This window comes from Cavia porcellus, unplaced genomic scaffold, assembly GCF_034190915.1.
Source record: "Cavia porcellus strain 051 isolate PalLab524CR breed Dunkin Hartley unplaced genomic scaffold, mCavPor4.1 scaffold_17, whole genome shotgun sequence".
In the NCBI taxonomy this organism is placed as follows: Eukaryota; Metazoa; Chordata; class Mammalia; order Rodentia; family Caviidae; genus Cavia; species Cavia porcellus.
The window spans coordinates 31,701,036-31,721,166 of NW_026947500.1; the positions used below are offsets into that span (position 1 = coordinate 31,701,036).

Genomic DNA, 20,131 nt, shown 5'->3' on the forward strand with positions numbered 1-20,131 from the left:
TTCTTTGAAAGAATAAAATCGATAAGCCCCTAGCCAACCTTATTAAAAAAAGGAAAGAAAAAGCTCAAATTCATGCAATAAGAAATGAAAAAGGAGAAATCACTACAGACCCAATAGAAATACAGAGGATCATCAACACCTACTTCGAAAACCTCTACTCTCAAAAGTTTGATAACACAGAAGAAATAGACAGATTCTTAGAAGCATATGAAGTACCAAAGCTAGATCAAGAGGATATAAAACTGTTGAATAACCCAATCTCTGCTAATGAAATTGAAAATGTAATTGGGTCCTTGCCCACCAAGAAGAGCCCAGGCCCAGATGGAGTCACTGCAGAATTCTACAAGAAATATAAAGAAGACCTAATGCCGACACTCCTCAAACTATTCAATGAAATTGAAAGGGAAGCAATCCTTCCTAAGTCCTTCCTGGAAGCAAATATTACTCTAGTACCAAAACCTGAGAAAGACCCAACTATAAAAGAGAACTATAGACTGATCTCCCTAATGAACACAGATGCAAAAATCCTCAATAAAATATTGGCAAATAGGATCCAGCAAATCATCAAGAAGATTATACACCATGACCAAGTGGGATTCATCCCAGGAGTGCAAGGATGGTTCAACATATGCAAATCAATAAATGTAATCCACCATATCAATAAAGCCAAAAATAAGAATCACATGATCATTTCTATAGATGCAGAAAAAGCCTTCGATAAGGTCCAACACTTATTCATGATAAGAACTTTACAGAAAATTGGAATAAATGGTCTTTACCTCAATATAATAAAGGCCATTTATGACAAACCAACAGCCAGCATCATACTAAATGGCCAAAAATTGAAAGCCTTTACTTTAAAATCGGGCACAAGACAAGGATGTCCTTTATCACCACTCCTATTTAATATAGTACTGGAAGTACTAGCCAGAGCAATTAGGCAAGAAAGAGAAATAAAAGGGGTAAAGATAGGAAAAGAAGAAGTTAAATTATCATTGTTTGCAGATGACATGATACTCTACATAGAAGACCCCCTAAACTCCATTGAAATACTCTTAGATACAATAAATAAATTCAGTAATGTGGCTGGATACAAAATCAATACTCAGAAATCAATAGCATTCCTATACACGAACAACAAAATTACAGAGAGGGAAATAAGAGAAACTGGACTATTCACATTAGCAAGCAAAAAAATGAAATATTTAGGAATTACTCTTACGAAAGAAGTGAAAGACTTATACAGTGAAAATTATAATACACTGAAAAAGGAAATTGAAGATGATCTCAGAAAATGGAAAGACATCCCTTGCTCATGGATAGGAAGAACAAACATTGTGAAAATGGCCATTCTCCCAAAACTGTTATACAGATTCAATGCAATCCCAATAGAAATACCATCAACATACCTTATAGATCTAGAGAAATCACTCCTAAATTTCATCTGGAACCAGAAGAGACCTAGAATCGCAAAGGCAATTCTAAGCAGCAAAGACAAAGCAGGAGGCATCACAATCCCTGACTTGAAGTTATACTACAAAGCAACAGTAGTAAAATCAACATGGTATTGGAATCAAAACAGAGCCGAAGATCAGTGGAATAGATTAGAAGATACAACCACAACTACGAACACACTCAACCACCTTATTTTTGATAAAGGAGCCAAGCAGGTTCACTGGAAGAACGACAGTCTCTTTAATAAATGGTGCTGGAAAAACTGGCTCTCCATTTGCCGAAAACTAAAGCTAGACCCATGTCTATCACCATGTACTAAATTAAAATCTAAATGGGTCAAAGATCTGAATATTAAAACAGAAACACTAAATCTATTGGAAGACAAAATAGGTAGAAACCTTGGAGACATAGGAGTAGGTAAAGAATTCATGAACAGGACTCAAACCGCACGGGAAATACTTCCCAGAATCAATAACTGGGACCACTTCTTATTAAAAAGTTTCTGCATGTCAAAAGAAATCTCCAGCATAGTGAAAAGAAAACCCACAAACTGGGAAAAGATTTTAGTGAACTCTCTCTCAGACAAGGGCCTCTTGTCTAAAACAGATAAAGAATTAAAGAAACTCAGACCTCCGAAATTCAAAGATCCAATCCAAAAATGGGCATCTGAGATGAATATGCAATTCTCAGATGAAGAAATGCAAATGGCAAATAAATACATGAAAAAATGCTCATCATCATTGGTCATTAGAGAAATGCAAATTAAAACCACACTGAGATACCATCTCACTCCTGAAAGAATGGCCAGGATCAAGAAAACCGACAACAAATGCTGGAGAGGCTGTGGGGAAAAAGGAACTCTCCTGCACTGCTGGTGGGAGTGTAGACTGGTACAGCCTTTGTGGAGATCTGTCTGGAGATTTCTCAAAAAGTTGGGACTGGAAATCCCATTTATTCCAGCTATTCCACTTCTAGGCATATTCCCAGAAGAACTGAAAGCATCATACCACAGTGATATATGTGCACCTATGTTTATAGCAGCACAATTTGTAATCGCCAGATCTTGGAAACAACCCAAGTGCCCATCAACTGAGGAATGGATAAAAAAGTTGTGGTATTTCTATACAATGGAGTATTATTCAGCTATAAAGAAGGATCACATTGAGATATTTATCAATAAATGGGCGCAGCTTGAGACCATACTCATTAGTGAAATAAATCAATCTCGCATGTGTGAATACCGAATAGTTTCCCTAATGTAAATAATGATTCAAATATATAAAAATATGTGGTAATCATGATTCCCCATTAGGTGGCCTTGAAGCCTTATAAAGTTTTCACTCATTAATTAGAAAGGCTTTATTCTGGGCTTCTTGATATGAAAATATTTGAAGCTAGAGTATATGAAGTTTTATCCAAATATTTCAAGGAAAAAGACACTATGGTAACTACTATTAAGTCAGGTTATAAGGTGGTGAAGTACTAGGTTGTTGAAACAGTCATGCTGTGACCTCTATTGTTATATTGTTATGTCCTGTTTTATCTCAATCTCCCCCTTATTGTTTCAAAAAAAATTATTTAGTCATTTCTTATGTTTGTCTTAATTAAAGAAAAAATTCAAAAAAATTAGGATATATAAATAGTAACTCTTTTCGATTTCCTATTAACTTGTTTTGAAGTCCTGTAGTACTCCCACGATCTTGTTTTGACTGATTAGACTCTGTTCCATTCTATATGATAGTATCAAGTTTGAAGACATAGGCAACTACTTTGAAGACAATAAGATTCACTAAGATACCCATTCTGGTTTGACTATTGTCTTCTTTGGAAGTCCTGTAATGTTTACAATGCCTAAGTTTTATTGGTCTTGTTCTCTACTGTTTTGTCCAACTTTATAATATCTAATGAGATAGACAATTCTTTTTAAGGAAACAAGGGACAACGTTGATAACCATTGTTGATAAACTTGTACTCTGTTCTACACCATGTGCTATGTCTATCCTTGGTATTGACTGACAGCTTTGTTTTGCCATATTTGACTGTATTCTTCCCCCCCCCCCCCAAAGAAAGTAATAAGCACTAAGGAGTAATAAAATCCATGATGTGTAAATTTTGTTGTAAAAAAGAGAGGGAAAAAAAAAAAAAGAAAAAGAGCTCTAACGGATATAACAGCAAGTGTGTTTGGGGGTGTTAAATAGCTGACTTTATCAATGTTTTTGGAACATTGAACACAGCTGTTTGCAGTCTCCCTGTTTGAATGTCCACCTTGTGTTCTTTGATACTGTGATTTGAGGAACTATTTTCAAGAAGATAGTGTGTAATCTACTAGCAGGTGATTTCTTACTGTTATGTTTTTTTGTTTTGTTTTGTTTTGTTTTGTTTGTAGTTCTGTATTGCGTGTACCCTTACGCCGCTTTGGTTTGTTTTGTGTTTTTCTCTTTTTCCTCTTAAATAAAAAAAAAAAAAAGAGAGAGCAGGCAGTTCTCCTAGTGTGTGCTGATTATAGTCCCACTGGCCTGATACTATTTCTTATAGCAACAATTTTCTTTTAATTGTATCAAAACATTTATAACTTAAAAATAATTGCAGAAATGGTCAGTCATCTCTTTTGAAATCTGTTTATTTTTCAAATAGCTTGAAGTTATGTTGTTTTAAAAATGGATCATCCTACATGCAGGATAGGGAAATGTGCTGATTAATCTAAAAATAAACTCGCCACTGGCATGTTAGCATTCATTATTCTGTAGAAGCTTCAGCTGTGCAAATGCTTTCCCATGTGTCATAAACTTCACTTGTGTTAAGATTTGCCTGGATTCTAGGCAGCTCTAGTGCAAGTTCCCTGGTTGTGTTTAAATGAGTATCATTCATGGTGTGTGCTCTGGACGATACCGTCAGTGTTTTTCCCTTTAAAAGCAACGCATTCCCACTTTTAATGCATTTACTAGTAAGTTGTCCCTTACACTAAATGGAAATAAAACAATTTACTGAACATCTAATTTGATGATGATAGTAATGGGTAAAATGAGAAATTTTTATAAAATCTGGGTAACTGACAATTTTAAGTATTATTTTTACTTATCTAGCAGGAGATACTTGTTTAGGATGAATCAAATTCTGTGAAAAATGTATCTTTTTCTCCTCTTTGCCAGGTTAATTACTCATTAGCAATTGCCAAAAAACAAAACAAAACAAAAAAAACCTCGCAAAAGCCAAACCCAAAAGTCCCATTAGGCTTCTGTGCAACCCTAGATTTGCTATGCTTGAACAAACACACATTTTATCTGTACCTGTATTTTATAACCACTTTAGGTCTTCAATGTCTGTTCCTAGTATCAGGCTTTAACCTGTAAGAATTTATTAATGTTGAATTGGTGTTTATGAGTCATTACCCCTATTGCTAAGAGGTATCATATCCACTGTTGAGCTTATTTCCTAACTGCTTCTGTAAAAAGCTCTGATAGTCAGTTTAGGAACTCGTTGTCTCCCCAGTAAAAGTCTTGCTTTAGCTAAGGTAGTCAGAGAATATCTATGTATTTAATGTGAAAGATTATTTTATGGTTAAGATGAGTAAATGTAGCCAGACATATTGTACACCCGTAGTCTCAGCACTCAGGAAGCTGAGGAAGATTGCCGCAGGTTCAAGGCTACCTTGGGCTACCTAGTGAGTTCAAGACCAGCCTGAATTGTTTAGTGAGACCCTGTCTCAACAAAAAACAACTACTAAAAAAGATGAGTAAAAGCTTAAAGACAATGAAAAGGGATTCATAAAATGTCAGCTGCAGTTCTCCAAACATCAGTATATTTATATAGTATTTCAGTCTTTCTGGTTAGCTTTAAATTGAAAGGTGAGCTGGGTTTGCTGGCACATGCCTAGCACTTGGGAGGCTGAGACAGGAGGGTTACTGCCAGTTCAAGGCCAGCCTGGGGTACAAAGTGAGTTCAAGGTCAGCCTGAACTGCATTGTGTAAAACGCTATTTCAAAAAGAAAAATTCAGAGGTGATACCTTCATAAAGAACACATTCATGGTAAATATAGCATATGAATGGGAGAAGCTCCAGTAATATAAAAGGCCAAGTTTAACCTTAGGAATTATTTGTTTGAATGTGTAGTAGTTAAAAGTATCAATTCTAAGGGCATATAACTTAGATTTGAGTCTCAGCTGCAATTCTTATTAGTAATAACTTTAGACAAGTTATTACTCTTGTGTCTGTTTCTTTATCTATTAGAAGGGTTTAAATGAATGTCAAATTTGTAAAACTCTTCAAACACTGCACAGATCATAGTGCTACCAGATGATGCATCCCCAGGGGCTTCTTTCTAGGTTCTTGGTGTCCTCATCAAAGAATTTGTACAAGACACACAAAAGATAGCAATAGTGTACATTTATAAAGGGTGGAAAAGAGGTACACTCTACAGGGCAAGAAAGAGCAGATTGGTGAAAAGGCTCACAGACTCCTCCTCTGAGAATAAGGGGAAAAGGGCCATTAGAAATTAAAATTTCTGTGTTCTTCACCTTATAAAAATTAGGCTCTGTCATATCAAAAACTCGCTTGGCCACAAGTCAGATATAAATTGTCCTATCAGTAAACTTGCTTGGCTTCCTGTCAGAGTTAAATGAAGGGTTAGGAACAGTGCCTTCCAATTGATTGTACCCACATGCAAATGAAAAATTGAAAGTTTGTGCTTCTCTTTTAAAGTAAACATCTCTGTCAGTCTGCTAGGCATAGGTTTTTATGATTTTTGACACATCTACCCATTTGGTTTTCTGGTTTGCCTCATGCCTAATTGCCTACCTAAGTAGCGCTGTGTTAGTGCTTGATGTTATTATTGTTATTGTATATTTTTAAAGGAATCTACGTAAAATGAAAAGTTAGTTTTAAAATGGCACGAAAATTCTCATATTCTTTTTCAACTCTTCTTTCTTCTCCCATCTATACTTTTGGTTATCTAGAAAGCTAAGGGCCAATTACCATAAAAAAGCATGTTGCATTTTTTTCTCAGGTATACAACTGTTAGAAACAGAGATTAGTATTTTGCTGTTCTGTAAAAATCAAAATTAGAGTAAAATCTAATTCAGTGACCAAGATGACTTCAGGATCAGTTTCTAGGTATTCTGTTTGACTTCCTGGGTCAAACAGTTTGTTGAGGTTGCCTAGTATAGAGCAAGGTGATTAGGAACCAGTTAGGCCTCACTTCCACTACTTTCTGGTAACAGTTGTTACCTGTTGCTATGTAACAAACAACTTTAAGAGTTAGTTGCGTAAAAAGCAATGATTTATTTCTCAAGATTCTGTTTGTTGGCCATATTCAGCCTATAGGCTCTGAACAATGCAGTGGTCTAGTTTTTAGAATTTTTCTTTTTTCTTTTTTTTTTTTGGTCTTTTTCATTTTTATTGGTACCGGGGATCGAACTCACGACCGCCTTCTTGCAAGGCAGGTGCTGAGCTAAACCCCCAGCCCTGAAATTTTTCTTTAAGTGAGATAATGCATTGAAAGTTATCTCCATGCTGCCTAGTCTGTAGTTAAAGCCCAGTGAATGTTTTTTTTTTTTTTTTTTTTTAAATGCAGGCACCAAACACTCAAGTTGTCCTAAATGCAGGGTGACTAGCATATATGAGTCTCCTGATTCATATCTGTTAAGCTCATACATTTAATTCAGCAAAAATTTTCTTAGGTTTCCTGAATCAGCAAGTGTCAATTGCAGTCAATTCATTGAACAAATAATGAGTGCCTACAGTGTGCCAAGGATCATTGTAGGTGCAGGGATTATAGCATTGGAAAAAAAATTAGTTCTTACTCCAGGTGACTACACTGGTGTGAAGGTTCTTTCTACCCAGTTCTTAGCTTTACTTTTTTTGCAGGTATAAGACTTCTTCAAAGTCTTCCCACACACTTAGGGTATAGTAAGAAGTTCATAAGATTTTTATCCCAGGGTTAATGCAATTGAGCAAAGACTAAGTAACTATCTCATATGGAAAAAAAGACTCAAAGTGACATGGCAATTAAATGCAGTAAGACTGTGAATTGGATACTTTTGCCAGAATATTGTTTGTGTAACTAGCCAAACTTGAATGGAATCAGAAGCTTAGATGTTAGAGATGTATCAGCATTTGTTTCCTGATGTTTGTGACTGTATTGTGGTTGAAAACAATTGTGGTTGTAGTGTGGTAGGAAACTACTTTGTTTGAGAGAAAGAACATTAAGGAAAAGTATTTGCACAGCTTTTGCACCTTTTCAATAATATCAAGACTTAAAATGAACACACCCTCATGGGTATACAGTTCTAGGATAAATGAGTGTTATTTCCTTTGCAATTACGTAACTGTATGGTAGAGGTTCTCTTAGACTGAGGCTTCTTACAGGAAAGCCATGTTAGTAGTAACATAATTTATCTGCGACTGATACATTTAATGAAGTATATTTTACAAACAACCAAAGCCCTTTAAATACTGAAATTACTTTTTTTTTTCTTTTTGGTTATGTTTGAGACAGAGTCTCACTGGGTAGTTCAGACTGACCTTGAAATCACTATGTTGCCCTGGGTGACCTCGAACTCGAGGTGATCCTTCCTGCCTCAGCCTCCCAAGTGCTGGGATTACCAGAGTGCCACCATACCTGGCTGAAATTGCTTTTTAAATGTTTTGTGTATCCTGTATTTTGCTACTTTTATAAAACACAATACAATGTGATTGGTTTTGTCTCTTGTGTTACTAATGGTCCCAATTATGTGAATAGTTACTATCACTGTGTTCTGAAGTAATGTTTAGCTCTAGATCCATTTTTTGCCTATGGGATTTTTGTTTTCGTTGGGTCTTTCTTATCTCTTACTGTCCAGTTTCCAGTTTTGTTGATGTCATAGTACATGTGTTTAACAGTTTGCCAACTTTTGTGCTACTGAAAAAATTCTGTGTTTTTTCCTTATTTTTAGTATTATGTCAATGAAAATTTCAAAAGAATTACAGTGAAAAGACTTAGTCACAGAGATGTTACACTCATGGTGTCCCTTTTAGTTTAATTCAAGATTATGGTTAAGTTTTGAAGACTTTTGAAAGACAGTTCTATTCTAAATAGAAGACAATTCCCCTGCTCTTTCATTAATTTTTTTAGACAGTCAAATGAAATTAGGTAGTTTAAAAATGAAAAATACCCTGATTTTGTGTTTATTTAATTTCAGAGCTCCAGAGATTATATTGGGGCTGCCATTTTGTGAAGCCATAGACATGTGGTCGTTGGGATGTGTGATTGCAGAATTGTTCCTTGGATGGCCGCTCTACCCAGGAGCCTTGGAATATGATCAGGTAAGTAATTGCTATAGTAATTCAGTAAGATTGGTAGGAAGTGAAGAATAATAAGAGACCTAAAGGAATGCATGGCCCCCACACAAAACATGAAAACCTTCCTGAAGAATTTAAGTTCAGCATCTTAACATTAGTTCTTGATTGGAAAAACACTTTATTGATGCTGATGAGGGGCGGGGATATATTTGTGCCACAATTTTGTACTGTTGACATATAAAGGGCTGAATTGTCCCTAATAAGCTTTGATTGTTTGACCTACTTTGATGATATATGAATCTCCCTCCTTCCCCACAAGATACAAACACTTCTAAGAAGCACCGTCAGCAGCCATTATCACTCACAGGTACATTGTCACCGGAACCATTGCTGATCTTTTTTGCTGTTTTTTAATGGTGGTGAAAGTCTTAATTTAGCAATATTTAATGATTCTCAGTATAATACAGGAAATTACTTCATGAAACACACATCTTGTGGTTTTTTATGTACATAAGTCTAAGCAACTGGACAGTGGTTTCTAGTATCTTTTTTATGCAGAGAGATTTTGCAGACATTGGTTTCTTACTGTTTTAGTGTTTCTCTTATTTTATAAATACTGTCAAACTCAACAGGGTTGTTAGATAAATTCTGTTTTCTGTAATTGGTTTGTATTGGGTAAATTTAATTTTTATTTAGATGTTATTTAACTTTTAAGTAAGAAAAATTATAAAACAGAATATTTTGAAGGATACATACCATAATCATAATATGTTACGTTTTAATTCTGATTTTCAAGATTTAGTTCTGCATCAAAAGGAATATGAAAGACAGTTTGGGTTACTGAAGTGTTCTGAAATGAGTCTAAAAGTCATTTAATATTATTATGTTGCATGTTACCATTAACTTTAATTTCTTATGTTACAATGATGTTCTATCCAGGGATTATCCCCCCCCCCCCAAACTCATGACCTCGTGTTTCCCAGCAAGTACTGAAGCCACTGAGCTAAATCCCCGGCCCCAGGAACCTTCTTATTTAGGCCAGATTTTCTGTATTTTCTCCCTTCACCATGTGCAGGATACACTTTAGAAGGGTTTCTATCAGATTTCCATAAATCCTTTCTCTTCCTTCCAGCTCTTCACTCAGCTGCTAACTTTGAAGCCTGTGATATACACTATTGCTAGTTCTCAAAGAACCCTACAGTTCTTTTGCTGAAGTACGGGTGCTCCAGGCAACTGCTAGAAGTACATTTTTGCTTTTGTTTTACAATTTGTGGAATGTGTAGTACTCTGGAGCAGGACACCATCTAGTGGCAATTTTGAGTTGATTTGCTATTTATACTCTGAATTTAGACTTCTCAATTCTAGCTTTGGACAACTGATGCTAGTAGTGAAAAGGATTCCAGAGAATACCTAGTTATTGTCCTCTTTCTGTTTTATTAAAGGAGAGAAAATTGAGCCTGTCTCCAAGAATTGACTTGTCAAGTCACAATGATAATTTTAAACACAAACCCCTGACCAGAATCCAATTTTGCTAAATTCTATAATTGATGACTTTAAAACAGGAACATAAACAAAAAAAACCTTGGAGTGTTGCCTGATACAGTTTAATTATGTTTTCAGAATGTATATTTTACTTGCAAAGGGATTGGAAAATGACATCATTTAACATAGATAGTTGTGTGTGTGTGTGTGTTGATTTGTTTTGAGAGAAAGTCTCACTGTGTAAGCCAGATTGACTGGCCTTGAATTCAGGATAATCCTCCTGCCTCAGCCTTCTGAGTGCTAAGGTTACAGGCATGTGCCATATATATATATATGGCACATATATATGTATGTATGTATGTATGTATGTATGTATGTATGTTTCAATTCAGTGTTCTTAGCATGTTTCCTGCCAGCAGCTAGATTGATAGATGATACAATAGTCTTCTGAAGATTTTCAAATATTTCAGTGTTTCAAAATAGTAATTTTCTAAAATGCATGAATGCAGGTGAGTAGGAGTGAAGGGTAAGCATTCTTGTTTGGTTCTCAGAGAGATTTTTTAAAACATGTTTTCAGGTATGTTGTTTTGCTATATATAGTTATTGATAAATGTTTCATGATAAGGGAAGTCCTTATTTATTCTTTATTTTCTAAAAAAAAAAAAAAAACCCATGTTTTCAATCTTAAATATTTTTTGGAATTTTCATGCTTTATTGCATCCATTAAAATGTTCATAGGTTCATAGGTCCTAAAAGGGTGTATAGCTCTGTGGAGCACCTGCTTACATGTGAAACTCTGGATTCCATCTCCACCATTTAAAAAAAAAGAAAAAAGGCTGTAAATAGATTTGATTCTCTTGACTTTGAGCAAGCACCTCGGCAGATCTTAGTTCTTAACCAGGCAGGATGACCCATGTGTTTGTTCTGGAAGGTTCTGGGCCATTGCCATCTTACCTGGGTTTGCACCATTACAGTTTCACACTGACCTTTTAATAACAGCACGGAAATACTAGGAGATGCCCTAAGGGGGTCTCCTGGACTGCAAACATTTTTCCTTACCTTCATTGCGAAATGGTAGTCCAATTTCCCCTTGGTAGTCTTGATCAGTCACCCCTGCTAGTACTGTAATTCCCCGTTTAGCTTCTTGACTGAGAGGCAAGAGATCAGTGATCAGGGGAAAGTCTTAGCTTCCAGTTCAGTGGACACATTGTTGTGCCTTCTGGTACAAGCTTTCCCCTGCCCTGGAACTAAGACTTCTAGGCTAGCAGAAAATAAGGTCACAGGGACAGAAGGCAGAAATTTTGCTAGTGAGTCACTAGGGTAATGATGATTACCATTCTCATGTTCATGGATATGGGGAAACCTGTACCACATATTAGATTCAGAATATAGCAGCCTTTTAGAGAATCTTGCCCCAGCTCTACAAGGTATCGCCACGTAGATGGTGCTATAACTGCATCATCAAAAGACTGTTCCATTTATTAATCTAGCTGCTGGTGGGGAACACGTTAAGACCATTGAATTCCATCAGCATGAGCCATTGCTGCACTTCTTTGGCCATGCAGTGCATTCCTTGGTCAGAAGCAATGCTGTGTGGAACACCATGGTGGTGGGTGAGGCATTTTGTAAGTCCGCAGATGGTAGTTTGGGCAAAATGCAGGGAAGGCAAATCCATGCCAAGAATAAATGTCTATTCCAGTAAGGGACAAAGTGCTGCCCCTTCCGTGGTGGAAGTGGTCCAATAAAATCAGTCTGCCAGGCTGATCATTTTGGGGAGTGGTGCTGTGTTGGAAACTCAGTGTTATTCTCTGCTGCTGGCAAATTGGACATTCAGCAGTAGCTGTAGCAGTCAGCCTTGATGACATGTTGCTGGCTTCTTTGTTCATGAGCTCATTGGGCAGGCGGTGATGAGAGAGGTAGCCAAGGAAAGAGGTTCACTACTATTCACAGAACATGTCATCCTGTCTCTTTAATGAAATTACCTTCTGGTGAGCATTTACATAGCACATACATCTTCACATCCTTTTCCTGTATAGAGAAGTCCATCTACACACCTCTTTCAGAAATGTCTGTGTCACAGTTTTCCAGTCATGTTCCTCCCAAGTCTCTGACCAACTAGACAGACCATGATTTCAGCTTGTTGTATCAGTATGTAGTTGAACGTCTGGCCAATTTTTCCGTAAAGCCAAATATCCAGCTGGGCGCACTGTCCAAAATTCTGCCTACTTGAAGATTTCCCTTCAGCACTGTGCTTCAGGGATGTCCTAGAAAGAGTTGTGATGCTGCAGCTGTTCACTTTCAGGTGGTGCCTGCATAATGTGCAGAATCATCCATAAACCAGGCTTGAGTCGTCTTTTCCTCTGTCAAACAGTCATAACGTATACAATGGGCCCCACCCTCCAAATTCATATGGTTATATTCCTAAAGTACCTGGAAACTGTGAAAAACCCTGAATTTCAGATATGGTCAGAAAAAATGCCTATAAATGTCTACTCTTATCGTTTAAATATGCTATATCTCCCACAGTTATATAATGTAATAAAATACTGTGTTAAAACCTTAGAAGGGCATTTTGGCAGCATCTTAAGGATCTTAGGGCTTTAAGAAGAACAAAACTGAGCACACTCAAGATAGCTACATATGGTATAGCAACATGTTATGACGTGAGAATGCAAGTGTATCTGCTAGATACAGGTTCAGGGCATCAGTCAGTCAGCAGCAAGGCGAACTGAATAACACTCTTTGATTAGCTACTTGCAAACCTGCCAAACAAAACAAAACAAAACAATTATGGAGGATATTTGCAGGTTCTGTAAAATTGCAGGAGTTTTGGAGAGCAATTATTAGTTAGGTTCTAACGAAAAGTTTGCTAATGACTGAGGCCACCAACTATGAACCACATTCCCCAGGGCATACTGTATCTCATGTAGCCACAGATGCATGCTGGAGAACAGAAAGCAGTATAGGAGGACCCGAAACCACAGGCATTGGGCAACTTCTTTATGTGACTCATACCCTCAAGACCTGTTTGGGCCCACTCATGAATATGTCACTTTCATTGGATGGTGGGCTATTGCTGTGTGCCTCTAACTTTATGGCTCATTGGGTTAGAGAACACTCAGTTTATGATGGATAGCTGAGAATGAGGTTTTATAGTGTCTCGTGCCTATGATCAAATGTTCAGTTTTCACTAAGGCCAGGAACTGTTTCTGTTAGGGAAAATAGTTGTCTGCTGATAATGGGGAGGCATTACTCCAAAATCCTAAGGGCCTCTGCTGTGATTCACTTGTAGGGGTCTGTTAGAGCCTTCAGACATCATCTGTTGTCTGCCATTGGATCTGCTGGCTCTTACAGCCCAAGTTTCAGAGTAGCCTGCACCCATTGCAGAACCTTCTCGTTTTCAGATCTCCACTTAAAATCTGTAGCTTTTTAAGTCACCCAGCAAATGAGTCACCATTTAGCCTCTGAAGTCTGTATAAGCCCACCAGCAAATATACTAATAAAAAAACAAAAAGGTTTTTTTTTGAAGATCCAGTAGGTGTGGTGCTTCTTTCTTGGTTGTAGGAAGGGTTAGATAAAAAAACTTGTCTTTCACTTTTAGTGATATACCTCTTATCGCTGGACTCCTAGGAATTTCACTGAAGTAAAGGACCCTTCAATTTTACTTGGGTTTCCCATCTGAAAACAAATGCTTTGCCAACAAGTCCAGAGTGCTTGTCACCTCTTGCTCACCTGGTTGAATCAGAAGAATTTCGTCAGTATAAAGGAACAGGGTATACTTTGTGGAAGTGAAAGATGATCAAGATCTGTGTGAAGTGAGTTTTGACATGGAGCTATAAAGTTGCTGTATGTATTTCTAAAGCAGAACAGTAGGGGTGTTTCACTGGCCTTAGCAGCTCAAACCAAATTGCTTCTTGTAGGCTTATGGAAAGGTATGAAAAAAAGGCATTTGCCAAATCAGTACCTGCACAGCAGGTACCAGATGTGTTAATCTCCTCAGTCAGCAGAACCATATCTGGTACAGCAGCTGCAAATGGAGTCACCACTTGTTTAAGCTTATTATGTTAATCCACCTGTCTTCTGCACAGGCCAAATAGGAGAGTTAAATGGGGATGTGGTGGGAGCCATCATGCCTGCATTTTTAAAGTCCTTTATGGTAGCACTAATTTCTGCAGTCCTTCCAGGGACATGATTCTAGTTTTGTTTTACTGTTTTTCCAGGTAGATGTGATTCTAAAGGCTTGCATTTGGCTTTTCCTGCCATAATTGCCCTCACACTACAGGTTAGGGAACCAGTATGGAATTCTGCCAAGTGCTAAGTGTATCTGTTCCAATTATATGTCTGGGGAACTGGAGAAATGACAACAGGATGGATTTGGGTACCTACCAGACTTACTGAGAATTGAACCTTGGCTGAACTCCATAGATTGCCATAGACTCCTACCTTACTGGAAGACCACAGTGATGTTTCATCTCTTCTGGAATTGGTGTTAGTCAGAACCAGTGTCCAGTAGTCCCCCAAATACCTGATCATTTCATTTTCCTCAATGTATGATTGTCCTGGTAAAAAGCTGTAGGTTCCTTTGGGGAAGGGTATGAAAAGATAACAGAGTGACTTTTTGGCAGTGTATCAGGGTCATTCTTCAAGGCCTTCCTTCCATTCATTCATTCTCTGGGTCTGTAAACCAATGAAGTCGAGGACTTCATTGTGTGGGGCCATGATTCTGTGTCGCTACAGTTTCAGGTAGATTTTTATTCATTTGCTCTAAATTTTTTTACTTTGTATTTTTTAACTTTGTATTTTTTATTAGTACACATTTATGGTACATACTGATCACATTCATTGTAGGGAATTTGTATATGTACATAGTATATATATCTTGATTGTCTTTTTCCCATTCCTTCCCCTTCCTTCAGCTCTTCCATTTTAGGAGCTTTGTTCCATTTTTTTTTTTTTCTCTCCCTTCCTTGGCCCTCCTTCCCTCTTTCTTGTTCCCTTCCCACTTGAACACGTTTTTCCTACTTTCCAATTATCTAGTCTCCGTTGTCTTCCCAGTATCTGTCTTCCTCATTTATTGGGTTTCTCACAAGAGAAACAATGCAATACTTAAACTGCGATATTTAAGATTGTGGTCTCCAGGTACATCCATCTTCCTATAAATGACTCGTTTATCTTTCTTTATGGCAGAGCAGTAATCCATTGTATATAAATATTGACATTTGCTTTACGTTATTGATCTGTTGATGGACATGTGGGCTGTTTCCAAGATTTAGCTGTTACAAGATGTGATGTTATAAACATGGGTATGCACATACTACTGTGGGGAAAAAGAAACCATTCTCCATTGCTGGTGGGAGTGTAAACTGATAAAACCACTATGAAAACCAGTGCAGAGAGTTCTCAGAAAACTAAAACTATCGGTTCCATTTGACTAGGTCTTCACTCTGCTGATTTTTTTTTTCTGTATACAAGTTTTTTAATTTGATATGATACCAGTTGATTCATTGTGATATTTCCCTTGTAATCGAACCTTTGTTCATAAAGTCTTTGCCTACACTTATGTCTTCCAGTATTCTGTCTTTCAGCAGATTTAGTGTTTCTGTTTTAATATTTAGATCTTTGATCCATTTCAGTTTTACTTTAATGCATGGTGAGAGATATGAGTCTAAGTTCAAGTTTGGCATGTGAAAAGCCAGTTTTCCCAGCACCATTTATTACAAGAGGCTATCCTGCTGGATGCCGTGGCACATGCCTATAATCTCAGCACTCAGAAGGCTGAAGCAGGAAGTCACCATGAGTTTGAGGTCTACCTGGGCTATTTTCTGAGTTCATGCTAGCCTGAACTACATAATGAGACCCTTCCTCAAAAGAAAAACAAAAAAGGCAGCTATCTTTCTTGCAGTGAAGGTATTTGGCCTCTTTGTGAGAAAAAACTATCTGAGTGTACTTGCAGTTGTTTCTGCATCTTGTATTCTGTTCCGCTGCTCTTTGGGCTGTTTTGTTGTTGTTGTTACTATTGGGTTTTTTGGTTGGTTGGTTGCGTTTTTTTGGTCAGTATCATGCTTTTGCCTTTTTTTTTTTCTAAATCTTGGTAGCTTTGTAATATAACTTAAATTGAGGGTTGTGATACCCTTGCCTCATGCTTGTTGCCCAGAATTATTTTGCTATTCTGGTTCCATATGAATTTTAGGATTGATTTCTCTAGTTCTGTGAGATATGCTGTTGGTATTTTGTTTTTAACTAGAATTGCATTAAATCTGTATAACAGTTTCAAAAGTGTAGCCATATTCACTATATTGGTTCTGCCTATCCAAGAGCAGAGGGTATCTCTCCATTTTCTAATATCCTTTTTGATTTCTTTTTTCAGAGTACTATAGTTTTCAGTGTATAGGCCTTTCACTTCCTTTGTTAGATTGATTCCTAAGTATTTTGTTTTTCTTGATGTTGTTATGAAAGGTGTTATTTCCGTAATATCTCTCAGTGAGTTTGTTATTCCTGTGCAGGAATGTTACTTGTTTTTGAGTGTTGACTTTGTATCCCACTGTGCTGCCAAATTTGATATTAATTCTAGAGTCTTTTGGTGTTTTAGGGGTCTTTTATATAGAATATCAGATCATCAGCAAATAATGACAATTTAACTTTTTCTTTTCCTATTCATATTCCTTTTCTTTCTTCTCTTGTCTTAATTATTCTGGCTAATGATTCTAAGACTATATTGAACAGCTATAGTGATAATAGGTATCCTTTTCTTGTTTCTGATTTTAGAGTAAAAGCATTCAGTTTTTGACCATTTAGTATCGTATTTGCTATTGGTTTCTTATAGATGGTGTTTATCAGATTGAGCTAAAGACCTGTTCCAATTTTCTGTAGGATTTTTAGCATAAATGGGTGTTGGACATTTATCAGAGTCTGTTTGAGTTTGTTGAGGTGATCATATTTGACCTTGGTTCTGTTAATGTTGTATATTGCATTTATTGATTTGCCTGTGTTGCATCCCTGGGATGATGGTATATAATCTTTTTGATGATTTGCTGCATTCTGCCTGCCAGTATCTTATTGAAGATTTTTGCATGTATGTTTATTAAGGAGATTGACCCTTAGTTCTCTTTTCTGGTTGGACCTTCACTGGTTGTGATATCAGGGTAATGTTTGCTTCCAGGAATCAGTTTGGGAGTACTGCTTGCTTTGCAATTTCATTAAAGATTTTGAGGAGTAATAATAGCTTTAGTTCTTCTCTGAAGTTCTTTAGAATTCAACAGTGAATCTGTCAGGCCCTGGACTTTTCTTTCTTGGTAAGTTTTTCTGTTACTTCTTCAAGTTCATTGACTAATACTGGGTTATTTAGAATTTTTATATCTTCTTGATTCAGCATTGGTAACTTGTATGTATCTGGGAATTGTCCATTTCTTCTGAGTTTGCCACCTTTTTGGAATACAGATTCTCAAAGTAGGTATTGGTGATCTGCTGGATTTTTGCAGAGTCTGTTGTGATTTTGCCCTTTTCATTTCTAATTGCATGGATTTGAATCTTCCCTTTTTGATGACGTTGGCTGAGGGTTTGTTTATTTTATTTAATCTTTCAAAGAACCCACTATTCAATTCATTGATTCTTTGTATTGTTTTGTTAGTCTTAATTGCATTAATTTCTGTTCTGATCTTTATAATTTCCTCCCTTGTACATGCTTGGGGTTTAACTTACTCTTTTCCTAGAAGCTTGAGGTTCAACATCAGGTTGTTTACGTGAGCTGGCTTTGTTTTTCTAAATGTAGAATTCACTGCTATAAATTTCTGTGGTAGGACTGTTTTCATTGTGTCCCGTAAGTTCTGGTATGTCAAGTTAGTATTACCATTTAATTGAAGAAATTGTTTAATTTCTTCTTTAATTTCATCTGTGACCCATTGGTTTTTCTGGAAGGTGTTAATTTCCATGTGTTTATATAGCTTTTGTGGTTTCTTTTGCCATTGATTTAGAGTTCTGTATGGCTCGCCTACATTTCAAATCGTTCTGCCATTTCTTGTCATTACTTTTGTGAACAGGTTTTTAAAAATGCCCTTTGTGCTATCTTCCAGTTCCAATTAATTTTGTATTAATCTTCTTTGCATCATCTAGTAGCTGTTGGATTTATATTTGTGGACTATTGCTATGTTTAGGAAGTTTTTCATTTGATAATTGCCAACCACAAACCTGTCTTCTAAATCTGATATTCTGTCTTCTCATTGGTTGACTTTGCTGCAAGTACTTTACTGAAAGTATTTTCAGTAGAATTTGTAATTGTATGTTTTATGGAATCCAGTTCTTCTGTATGTTGGGCATTCCTGGTTTCCATGTCTTTCCTAAGCTCCTCTACTTGTTTTTGTTTATCATATTTACCATAATTCACTAATCATTTCCTGTCTTATGGTTATCATCTCTTTACTTCCTCTTGTTTTTGACAAGAGGCTTAATGGCTTGTTTTGTTACTTCCATTGCTACCATTTCATAAAATTCAGCTGGATAGCTTTTGATTTCTTCCACCTCAATGCCCCCTTGATTTGCCTTAGGGTGAGTGGTCAGTTATGGGTGATGTCTTGCTTCTCTTTCTCTGTTTGTTTTCTGCATTGGCACTTGTAAGTTGCTTATGGTAGGTAGCTTTATTAGTAGTTTTGAGACTTTAGGAAATCAGTAGTTTTTAGAGATGTTTTCTAGGTGTAGCTGGCTCTTGGACTTTGAGTCTGTCTCAGGATCCTGCTTCTTTAATTTATTAGGGATGAAAGGTTGCTGCCTGTTTGTCCTGCCATCTAGTTCTTTGTTCCTGGACTATGGTATTGTTTATGATGCTCCAACACTCTTGGTGTTGGCATGTAAGAAAGAACAACTGATCTCAAAAGCTATGTCACCTTATGGTGACAATAGTACTATTAGGAATTATTACGCACTACTTGTTCTCTTGTGTACAACAACTGTATCAGGTAAATACATCTACCCTTGTTTTTCATTTGAGGAAAGCAGATTATAGGGAAGTTAAATAACATGTTCTGAATACAGAATCTGTTAATAGTGGCCCACCTCCATACTGCCTCATGGGTAATAATATCCGTAAGGTTGCATAGGGGAAGGATTGTTCATAACAAGAAGTTAACAAGCTAGGAAAGAGAAATGTTTAGCATGGTGCTAGACAGGGCTGATGTACAAGGAGAATATGAAAGGGCAGAGAAAAAATAAAATGAGAAGACCTGTATGCCATGATTAGAGGCTTGTAATTGATGTTATAGGCATTAAGCGATTAACTAATTTTATATAGGGAAGTAGCAAATGTCTGATAGCAAAGTAAATAATGATGTAGGGCAGACTGGAGGCATGTAATGAAGAAAGTTGTGAAATTCTGTAACTCAGAATTAAAGACCTGAAATAGAGATGCTGAGGAGGGGACAGTTGTTTTTTTTTGTTTGTTTGTTTGTTTGAGACAGGGTCTCACTATGTCGTCTAGGCTGTTCTTGAACTCATTGTGTAGCCCAGGCTGGCTTCAAACTTGCAGTGGTCCTCTTACCTCAGCTTCCAGAGTGCTGGGATTAAAGGGATAGTTATGAAAAAAATTGCTATGGTTTCAGATTTAGGGGGAGGATGATGAGTGAGAGGTATCGTGGCACAAATTTCATTTTTTGATTTACATGGATGATGTTGGTGTTAATTAGACAAGGAAATACATAAAGCTTTGCAAATTTGAGAGAATCGTTTTAGGATGTATTCAGTTTGAGGCATCTCAAGTCTTAAAGTTTAACGAGGAGGCATGTGTCAATGAGCATTTGGGTTCAGAACTCCGGAGCTAGCAATAATGATTAAGATACTGCAGAAATGAAACTGAGTACTTGCTACTTATGAGGGAAATAAGGAGGATAAAATTCTGGAAAACAATATATCAATAACATAAAGGAAGGCAATT

The 20,131-nt window shown here is 36.8% G+C and overlaps 1 protein-coding gene across 4 annotated transcripts in view; it reads left to right on the forward strand.

Annotated features, from left to right (window-relative positions):
* Positions 1 to 20,131, forward strand: part of Hipk3 (homeodomain interacting protein kinase 3) — an 89,896-nt gene that overhangs the window by 51,034 nt on the left and 18,731 nt on the right. For all 4 annotated transcript variants that reach the window (XM_063227744.1, XM_063227748.1, XM_063227746.1 and 1 more), the window contains exon 3: positions 8,631 to 8,754. In XM_063227744.1, coding sequence (XP_063083814.1) covers positions 8,631 to 8,754 — 124 coding nt within the window. The remainder of the gene's footprint in view (positions 1 to 8,630; positions 8,755 to 20,131) is intronic.